Consider the following 11318-nt stretch of genomic DNA (forward strand, 5'->3'; position numbering starts at 1 on the left):
CTCAAATTTAAATAACTTGGCTATTTTCATTCAAAATTAAAGGTAACAGGCTTTTTTTGTCCTGCAAACTGAGCACTTATGTATGCTCTTAAGTGTTTGTTGAATGGAACTTACTTATCAATGGAAAGCTACTGTTCTCTTTACCACTTTTAAACCATCTATTAAGTCTGGTAAAAACAGTACATGGTAATTCTTTTTAAAACATTGAAAATTTTTTTGCTGTGTATAAGTGGGCTAATTAGCATCAGCCATTAGATTACTACTAAGTCTTAGATTCACCTTTAATTCCTCCTTTTCCCTGAAGGCTCCCATCGCCTCCCCTGCTCCCGTCCCTCCTGCGCACAGCTCTTCTTTCCACTGCTGCCCCCCGCCACTGCTCTCAGCTGCTGTCCTTCCCACTCCAAGCCAACACAAGTACCCTTATCCGCATTTCCTTAAAACCAGGCTCAACTCATATCACTGCCTCCTTCCCCCACCCCGAGGCTCTGAACATTTTGAAGGTCCAAGGCTTAGCCTGGTTCCTCAGCCCCAAACTTCCTGTCTTTCTCCCCAGTCTTATTTACCATTAGATGCTCCCTTCGAATTGTTCCCGGCCCTTCCTTAAATACTTCCCCATGTTCAAGCCCTTGCCAAGGCCTTCCCCTCCGTGAGAAATGCCTTTTCACCCATCAGAAGCTTCAGAAATCCCAGCCCTCCTTAATGCCATATGCTCCCCCCCTACCCTGTTTTCCTCTTCATTTTCCCAGCAGTTGGTTCTACTCTCTTGGGGCAGGAAGCAAGTTTGACCTTCTGTTAGCTGACTCGGGTAGATGACTTAATTCTTGTACTGAAAGCAAGCTACCCATTCTGCAAGCACAAGAAATAGTTCTGGTTACGTTAAAACAGCAGCTTTATTGCACAATATTAAACTATAGGCACACACATAGAAAATAAACATTTCATATAACTTCTTTTTTAATCTTGTATTATAAAGACTGAAAAACTACCAATTCAGCAATTGGAATAAGTTTTAAAAACAAAAAGCAAAAAATCTACAATCCTTCACTGAGACTTGATGCTGTCTCACGGTTCATAAATACTTCATTTTATATAAATAAGTCTTTTCTCTAGTGACTAGGAATTTAAACTTAGGCTGACATGGATTCTTTGCTCATGGAGAATTTTCTTATCCCATGATGCAGAAGGCTGAGTGTGTCATGATTTCTGACATATATATATTTGCCTCAAACACAATTCCTCCTGAAATCCCACTGTAAACACACATTCCAAATGCAATAAACAGAAGTTCCATAATAAAGAATGTCCTTAAGTCTTAGCAGTTAGGGAAGAGGAAAAAAACAAAATCTGAGTAGAAATTTTGCAATTTCAATAGAAAACGAAAATCGACTGCATGCATCCAGCAGGAGAGGAAGGGACATTAAGTCAGGCAACAGAGAACGGGATGAAGTGAAGAGAAAAGTAGGAGGGTGGGGGGAGAGATGAAGTGGGAGAGACAGAAAGTGATAGGGAAAAGGATAAGAAATTTATTCTACTTTTCTGGGAGAAAATATTCCTTAGAAGATTGATGCAACCTGCTCCAAGAGCAAAATGATGCAAGAGGGTGAGGGCCTGTTACCTCATCTTGTTGTCAGAAGGGCTTGGCGGGGCCACCAGCCAGAGGTCGGCTCAGTCACGCGGCTCTGCACCCCTTTGAGGAGGGCCGGGCATAGGCAGAGCCATAGGGAGATGGCCAGTCCCTCAAGAACTGTGTTTTTAGGCAAAAGGCAGGTTTATGAAAGGCTCCCATAAATTCGCAAGAGTTCCGCCAAAGTCATAGGCCCAGCTTCAGCTTGTTGGGCTTGGGAATTTCTGAAGTAATCCTCCCCTTCTTAGTCCTTAGGGTTGGACAGCAACAAGCCAGGAGCATTTCCAAGGCTGCAGAGAAAGGAGATGTTCTGCACGTGCGGGTGAGAAAGGACAGGTCAGTCAAATCATTCTTGCAGAGGAATGAGAAGTTAGGAAGACAAGGAAGCGTCATCAGGAAAGGTCAGGGCTGAGAGAGACATCTGGGGATGCGAGTTTAAAAGTCCACTGCCCTTTTATCCAGCAGAGTACAACGTAGTCACACGTGCAAGGAACAATGGGGAACTGGGTTTAGAAACAAAATCGCTTCCCAGACAAGGGCCAGTTTTTCACCCCATCCCTAACCCCTGATTTGTCAAAAAGGTCACTGCTTACCACCCCAGAAATGCATCAATCAGGTTCAGGATTCAGAAGTTCCAACCCACTTATACAATTTAAAAAACCAGAACTCACTCCCCATGATTTTCTGTATGGGCCTCAGTGTGGGCGTGGAGGAAGGGAGGGGAATCTGAGGCAAGCTGGGGAGCCTCAGGCCAAACTGAACCCCTCGTAGTTGTCAAGGGCCTGGGTCAGCCGTGCACACAGGACCTCTTTGCTGCTGTACTTGGGGAGGTCAAGAAGGTTGTAGCAAGTGTGGGCCACGGGCAAGTACTCCTCCCCGCTGGCTGTGGACTGGATGACAATCTGCAGGCTGGCCATGCCATAGATGGGGATGCGGTCGCTGCCTGTCAGGAACACTGCGGAGAAAGAGAATGGGAAACACCAGCTAGGTAAATGGGGAGCGGCTCTCTGCGGCCCAGGGAGGAACAGAAGGGAAGGGGTGACACCCTGTGGCTCATGTGAGAAGTACAACCACTTTTTTGTGCCAATATGTGTTGTATTAATATTAATAAATGCTCACTTATAAAGCAAGAGATTGCCTTACAAACCCTGTGTTTTGGTTTTATATGGATAAAAAGTCTATACTTTTCATTGGCTAATTTCAGACCCTAATTATACACTGACACAAAGCATCCATCCAATGGAAAGAAAGATGCTCAAAAATGCCCCCGAATAAAAAATGGCCTCAGTGAAATGTATGGCCTCATAAATGTTACAAGCTTTCACAAAATCAAAGAGGAAGGGAACTGCTGACCTAGGAAAAGGGCTGACCTCAGAAGCCCAGAAGAAGACTACAGTCCATGGGGCCTCAGGGTCTCCCCTCTCCCCTCAAGTGTCTGTGCTTATTATACCCCCTTGGCTGGTGAATTTCCATTTGGCATCTGTTTGCTTGCCTTTTCCCTGTCTCTCCATTTCTCTTAAACCAGAAGATCTGACACTGACATTATATGAGACATTTCCCTCTTGCGACACACTTGTGACTTGGAGGGAAAAAAAGACCAACCCAGCTGTCTTTTCCTGTTTTCCAGCACTAGATAACCTTCTTTGTTGAACTGCTGGAAAATTAACTATCGATACAATGAAATCATTAGTTAAGGAGCACGTTCAGATAAGCTGTCACTACCTGAGGCTACGATACATAAACATTCTTGCCAAATCTGTAAAGTTAATAAAAATTTATGAAAGTCCAATGGTCTCTGAACAGAAAAACATCTTCTTTTAAGGAAATCCCCTGACCAAGGGCAAGCGCCTCTTGATTGTCACAGTTCCACAAGATCCACTGGCAAATTTATCCTGTCATTTTGACTCACATGCTGCTATTTCTCAAGGGCCCATGTAACTGGGCAGAGGGGAAGCAGGGCTCTTTTTAGGAATTCTTTTGTGAGATCTCCGCTTCCTCTCATCCTTACTCCATGGGAGCAGCAGAATCTGGGGGGTACATCTTGCATTAATACGAATATATGCTCATTCTTAAAAAGCAAAAGAGACTGCCTTTCAAACTCTGTTTTTTTCATTTTATATTGATAAAAATGTTACGCTATTCAATGGCTAATTTATGACTGATTATACAATGACACAAAGATTTCTACTATTTTTAAAAGGGTAATTTGTTCATGTAAACTAGACTTCATTTTCCTTTGCAAATGTACTACCATTCTCAAACGTCATCCAGCCAGTCACAAAGGACCATTTATTGTATGATTCCACTTATATGAAATATCTAGAACAGGCGAATCCATAGCGACAGAGCAGATTGCTAAGGGGTGGGGAGGCTGGGAGGAAATGGGGAAAGATTGCTAACGGGTATAGTGTTTCTTCTTGGGGTGATGAACGTGTTCTAAAATTAATCGATAGTTTCACAACTCTGAATATACTAAAAACCACGCAACTGTACACTTTGGATGGCTGAATTGTAACAGTATGTGTGTGTGAATTAAATCTCAATAAAGCTATTATAAATCACATCTCCCCAGTTACATCTGCAGTAGACACTAATATTTTCAAAAGGCTAGAAAGATAAGGGAGGTTAATCCAAACAATTCGATTTCATCAATGTAATACTTAAAGGAATCACCTTCATATAAAATAACTAGTATATTTCGAGCAATTAAAAATCAGTGAAATGCTTTTCTTCCTTTCATGCAACCCACCCCGTTACACAACAAATAAGGATTAACCACCTCTGTTGCGCCTCAGATATCACTAAGACAGGAAATGTAAATATATTTCCTCACTTACCCTTTACCATTTAAAAGAGCTGAACTTCACCGTGGAGTGTACACCATCCTATACCAAGTGCAATACTGAAATATGGACACAGACGCCAACCACACTGACATTACTTACAGAGAAATTTCTTCTTCTTTTCCAATGGGAACTCGTGAAATGTTTCCCAAAATAGTTTCACAGTGGGATGTGTGGCTGAGTAATCACCCTTGTAGATGGCAGTCTGCCCAAAAAAGACAGAAAGAAAAAAATCATCTTCCAGAAGAATATTACAAGTGGACATCTGTATACCATTTGCACTGGAGAGTAAGAAATAACCACCGAGATGCAGGAGGCCTCCAAATCCTACGTGACCACCGAATACTTAAGAAAGAGACCGGGGCGGGGGAGGGGGCTTCCCTGGTGGCGCAGTGGTTAGGAGTCCGCCTGCCGATGCAGGGGACACGGGTTCGTGCCCCGGTCCGGGAAGATCCCACATGCCGCGGAGCGGCTGGGCCCGTGAGCCATGGCCGCTGGGCCTGCGCTCCGCAACGGGAGAGGCCGCAACAGTGAGAGGCCCGCGTACCGCAAAAAGAAAAAAAAAGAAGAGAGACCGGGTTCTGGGCGCTGTGCCCAGGCCGGTGCTGCCTCCTCAGAGGGGACAGACTGCACCTTTTTGGCTTACCTCCTCCAGTGCCTCCCAGTTGTAGTTGCTGTTCCCCACCATCATGGCCCTCAGTTCCGAAGGCTGGAAGAGCTCAAGCACTTTGCCACCACACACCTTTAGGAAGCCGCTGGAGAAAGCTGTGTACCATTCGTGAACTGAGATTTGGAAGACATAATTCACATAAGCATCCACAAATTCCTGCCTGCCAGGAGACCAAAGAAATAGAATACGTTTAGCCCAAAGTCTTGTAGAATTTATCAAGTTCCCCTTCTGACTGAGGCTGAGAGAGATGAAAAATCTCATCAAATGCTCTCACCAGGAGGCATCCTACAGCACCTTGTAGGTTACCATCCAGCCCTGGGATTCCGCCAAGGGGGTCTCCGGTGATCTGGGGGCAGGGGAGGCAAGAAGGAAGGGGAGGGGGCCAGGTGGGTGGAACCGTACTACTGACTTTATTTTACCCGAGGTGTTCCAGTTTTCATCTTGTTTATGGTCCTACATAATTTAGTTAAGGGAAAAAAAATAAGACTTTCTCTGCTTAAAAGAAAAAGTCTAAGATAATGGTTCTAGACTACTTGCTTTCTCTTCAAACATGAATAAAGCTACACCCATCTGACATTTGTATCCTCCCCTACTTTAAAAGGTAATTTCCTAACACCTTACTATAAATCCCTTAATGACCTCTGGAAAGAACTGTCTTAATACAATGAATGGCTCCATCTCACTAAGGATCAGTCAAATGCTAATTGCGACAATAGCTTCTGCAAGCCTGACTCAGAGCAAGCTGCCTTCCTGGGCTGCTTACTGTAGGTGAGGAGTGGTTTTCTGGGCAGGGTTTCTGCAGGTTACAGGTCAGAGTTCCGGTTTGTTTTGTTTTTGTTTTGGCTGTTTGTGATTTTTTTTTTTTAACCCATTTTTTAAAAACTTGAAGTGTAGTTAATTTTGAATGTTGTGTTTCAGGTGTACAGCAAAGTGATTCAGTTATATATATACAATATATATATGATATATATATATTTTTCAGATTATTTTCCATTATAGGTTATTACAAGATATATCAATAGAATATAGTTCCCTGTGCTGTACAGTAGGTCCTTGTTGTTTATATATAGTAGTGTGTATATGTTAATCCCAAACTCCTAATTTATCTCTCCCCCCACCATCCCCTTTGGTAAATGTAAGTTTGTTTTCTATGCCTGTGAGTCTATTTCTGTTTTATAAATAAGTTCATGTATATCATTTTTTTGGTTAGATTCCACATACAAGTGATATCATATGATATTTGTCTTTCTCTGTCAGAGTTCCTTTTTTATATATGGTCTGGCCATTGTCTGTATGTATATTCCGTCTCTGACTAGTGGGAATGTAATCTGTGCACTGAGGCATAAACAACTGGGAGAAAAAGTTGCCAATATCTGGAAAAGTTGAAAAAGTAAATACCCTTTAACCCAGCTACTCTACTACCAGCTAGTGCCCCAGAGAGACTCCTCACATGAGTGCACAAGAAGACAAGTACAGGGGTGTTCATTGCAGCATTCTCTTGTAATACAGAAAACTGGGAGAAACAAAACTAAATATCCATTAATATGAGAATGGACAAAGAAAAGACAGTAAAGTCATATGATGGAAACCATAAAGCACAGCACTTTATAGAATTTTTGTCCGAAGGAATAGAATCTCAAGAACAATGCTGAGTAAAAACCAAGTTTTTGAATATTAAGTACAATATAATAGCGCTTATGTATAAGTTGTTTCTTTAACACTTAAAACATTATTATCTATAAGAGGCAGTGGCTCCGCCACTTATGGCTTGTGGCCCTTGGGCAAGTTATTTAATCTCTCTGTGCCTCACCCTTTTCATCTGTAAAATGGGGAGAATAAGAGTACATAACTTATGGGATTATTATTAAAATTAAATGAGTTAATACATGTAAAGTTCTTAGAACTAAGGCCACCTTGTAAATGTTAGTGATTATTACATTGTTTATGGCTATGAGATTTTGTGTATGTGTATGAAATTATGTATAGGACATATATATAAAATGTGTGTATTTAATAAAAGCATTATGTAAAAAGATCTTTGTCTTAATACACATATTATAAAAATATAAAAACATGAAAGAATATGCATAAAATTCATAAGAGTCTTGTCTATGTAGGAAACGAGGGTGAGAGGAGAGAAACAGGATTAAGGGGATGTACAGAAAGAATTTCAATGGCTTCAGTAATTTTTTTAAAAAACCTGACGCAAATACTATCTGTTTAAACTTTGATCATAGATACGCAGAAGTTTGTCATCTCAATTTAGTGCTTTTGTGTATTTACATTTTTTTCCTAAAAATTAAAAAAATCAGACACTTTGAAGACAGATACTTTCCACGTATCCTCTGTAACAAACTACACTTCACAAAACTACAATGAGAACATTTTGGGTTTCCTCCAGGCAGATCTGGTCACCAATAATTAACCAATCTACACCGATAACTAACTGTAGTATAAGCCCTGACAGTTTGGGGTTTCTTGTGCTTTTTTTTGTAACGCAAGTGCTCTGGCTGTGCAAGCATCCGCCTCGAAGAAGATAGCTAATGGAGAAGAATAAACACATTGCCAGCCACACAGCCAGGCCACCTCTCCCCGCTGAAGCTCCTTTCAAAGATCTTGGTCGACTTTGATAACTGACCATTCGGACCACTTGTTTTTTTTTCTCTTCCCACGCATTAAATTCCTGCTCTTATGTTTTAAATTTACAAAGAGTGAGCCCGTGAAACCCTAGGGCCCCACTGTCAAACCCCAAAAAAAGCAGAGCCCCAGACCCTCACTCCCACTCTCTTGCTTTCTCTCCACCACCCTTGACCCAACCTTACTGTGTGGCCCCGGTGTGCCATGTAATTTCCAGGTCTTGTAAGTAACATACCTTTATTATTTTTCCAAAGTGTCCTGATGGTTATTTCTGAAGGGCGTCTTGCAATCATATCAGAACCACAAGGACTGGTCCAGTCACAGCACTGGTTATTGATAGGCTGAGACCAGCAGAAAACAATAACCAACAGGCAATGTAATATGGTGGATAGTGGGGTAGACAAGGGTTCAAGTCCAGGGTCTGCCATGTCCTGTATCTAAGCCTCTCTTTTCTCATCTTTAAAATGGGGTAAATGTTCAGTTTTAAAAATAAAAGCCACCAACGTAAAAAGATTATTATACATCTTAACTGTAGATGCTGAAAGTTCTCACAGTGCAGACAATATAGTGCTTTCCTGAAATCCATTAGACAGAGCCTGCAAAACAAATGTTGCCCGCCATCCAGTTCTACAAGGACCAAGTTATCTGCCACTGCAGTCACTGACCTACGGTACACACTGAAAGGAATTCAGGATGAAAAACAGGATGAAACATTCTGTGTTTTTTGGTACCTAGACAGTTAAGATGCATATTAGGAAGAATTTCAATGACACCAGATTCTTGCATCCTCCTATGCATAAATAAGCACTAAAATCATTAACTTGAGATATCTGAGGGTTTTTTTGTGATTAGCAGTAACCTTTTACCAAGGTGTATGTTTGACTATATGTATTTCCCAGCCAAAACAATTCACGTATACTGGCTCTTTCCTACCTCTTCGGAGCAGTTCCTCAGAGCTACCTGAGAGGCTATAGTCCTCAGGCCCCTGAAGAAACCCCAAAATCACAGCTCTCATGTTGTGCATTTTTATTTCTGTCAAGAGTTTTGGCAACCATGAACGGACCCAGAGCAGACTTTTCTCCTTCACCTGAACTCTCCAAGGATCTGGACCTTGGTACCAGCAAGGGCCCTTGTGCCTCGCTGAGAGTCCAGACGAATTTGGCTGAGTCTCTCCTGGTCTCGGATCTCCTGTCTGAGTTTTTTTCAGTAGTGGGTAGGACTTTTCCTTTGTAAGAGATACTGAGAAAGTGTTCAGTTGTAAGATTCTGAGAAAGTGCCCAGTTGAGAGAGAATGGGAATATTTTGTTCATTTGAAAGACACTGGGAAGGTTCAGACTGGGTGACTAGGTAGGAGGCTGACCTGATGTGTTTCCTCAAATCATCTACCTTAACAGGATTTGTCAGAATAAAAGTGAAGATACCGTAGGAGAGCTTTCAGCTCCAAAGAGAAGACACACAGCTCCTCCATTTATATGAAATATCTAGAACAGGCGAATCCATAGCGACAGAGCAGATTGCTAAGGGGTGGGGCCGATTACAGCTTTCTCCGGCAACTGAGGCATTTATGGGAGTGGCGGAGGGAGTCCTCACACTGTGCAGCAGGTCCCTAGGGAAAGCCACTCCTTAAAAACTCAGTCAGCCAGGGGCGCACATATAAGAACGGGCCATTCAGTGCTCAGGGCCCCCAGAGCATTTTTAGGCTGCCAGTAAGAGAAACCCAGACACGAAAAAGAGCTAAAACGACTCTAGGGTGACACCTAGGAGAATTAAGCTCACAAACCGCACATCGGCCCACCACAGTTTTCAGTAGTGATTTTATTCTGACAAGCCAATTTTAAAATGAGAAATAGGGGCTTCCCTGGTGGTGCAGTGGTTGAGAGTCTGCCTGCCAATGCAGGGGACACAGGTTCGTGCCCCAGTCTGGGAGGATCCCACATGCCGCGGAGCGGCTGGGCCCGTGAGCCATGGCCGCTGAGCCTGCGCGTCCAGAGCCTGTGCTCCGCAACGGGAGAGGCCACAACAGTGGGAGGCCCGCGTACCGCAAAAAAAAAAAAAAAAAAAAAGAGAGAAATAGAGTCTCTCAAACGGAAGAAAAAGGGATGCCAGATAACCCCTGACCAATACCCAAGGCAGGTTTACATATCATACAGAACTTATACTTGCAAGTACTTACTTACTTAAGAATTAAGGAAATCCTCCCTGAAATGGCCAAGATGGGGCTCTTTTTTTGGCATTCCCAAACTGGTTTTTGCATAAGCAGTTAGAGAGAGGCAGCTTGATAAAACATCTTGCCAAATTCTGACCCTCGGGGCACAAAGTCCTTCTAGGAGGACCTTGCATTTCTCTCCCTGCATCTTTGAGATATAAATGCTCTACCAGAGCTCTCAAGAACTCTTATCTTCCTCTTATCTAGACTATCTTTAATTCCTGGGACTGAGGGAAAAAAGGGAAAAAGAGGCCTTTTAAACCCAAGCGAGTAAACTTAACCTATTCCAACTGTTATTTATAAACTAGTACGTTTTATATTGTAATACCCGATTCATGACTAAGTTTTAAAATGAAGCTATGAGATCTCTGATTACATCTGTCTATATGCCTGTGTGTATGTTATAGATATATGTCTTTACTTCTGAATAGTATTGCCAAAATTAATTTGTAAATGAGCTCAACTTAGTTGGCTTAAAGGAAATTAAGCACTTATATACAGTCTCAGAAATATAAAAGAAACTAACCCAAATGAATTTCAGGTTCACATGATCTGGGAAATATTCAGTATTAAATTAATATTTGGTACTAAACTTAGTTTAAGTTTGCTAGTTTAATTAATACAGACTCTTTAGAGTCATCGACATTCAGCATAATACTTTTACTGTACCTAGGTTTATTAAAAGTCAACTAAGATCTTATTTCTATTACAAAATTCGTCAGCAAGAAAAATAACTTGGTATGATGAAATTTTTATAAGTAAATTAAATGTAAATGAGATAAGAGTTTTTAGGTGAACCCTTTAGGGATAATTATGTTTTATGGTATGTCTACTTAAAAACAGTTTCTCCAAATATTTGGTTACTTGAAACTTTAGAGTTTTGCTAAATTAGGTTAAATGATGGAAGTTTACTGAATATCTAGATCATTCCAAAATAAAATAATATACTGAAACATTAGGTACTAAACACAGACTTCCTTTTACAGAGAAAAGAAGATATTCAGGACTATTAATAAATATGTTTGGTGCCACACAGAGACATTTTCTATAAGAAAGCACATGTTTTTTTAGAAATTATAAACAGTATTCATAAGTTTGTCAATTTACAAGATGCTAACATAAAGGAAAGTTTAGAATTGTTTACCTCTTAGTTTTCACTAGAAATTAAGGTTTTTAAGAGTTGAGAATTCTAGTTAATATGTGATTAAAACTACTAAAATTAATAAGGGAAACATCTTTGTATGCAAGGAAAAAACAAGGTATAAGGAATGAAAATGCATTTTGTTAAGGGAAAAGCAAGTAATTTTGTCCTCAAGAGAGGTTAAAAAGAGGGAAAGA

The 11318-nt window shown here is 41.2% G+C and overlaps 1 protein-coding gene across 1 annotated transcript in view; it reads right to left on the bottom strand.

Moving 5' to 3' along the window:
• Positions 1–2370: 2370 nt before the first annotated feature.
• The window catches only part of HERC3 (HECT and RLD domain containing E3 ubiquitin protein ligase 3), a 134742-nt gene continuing 125794 nt past the window's right edge, over positions 2371–11318 (bottom strand). Inside the window, exons 22-24 of the mRNA XM_007450674.1 lie at positions 5114–5297; positions 4570–4672; positions 2371–2579 (exon numbers count right to left, since the gene is read on the bottom strand). Coding sequence (XP_007450736.1) covers positions 2371–2579; positions 4570–4672; positions 5114–5297 — 496 coding nt within the window. The remainder of the gene's footprint in view (positions 2580–4569; positions 4673–5113; positions 5298–11318) is intronic.

Source organism: Lipotes vexillifer, unplaced genomic scaffold (genome assembly GCF_000442215.2).
Source record: "Lipotes vexillifer unplaced genomic scaffold, Lipotes_vexillifer_v1.1 scaffold34, whole genome shotgun sequence".
NCBI lineage: Eukaryota > Metazoa > Chordata > Mammalia > Artiodactyla > Lipotidae > Lipotes > Lipotes vexillifer.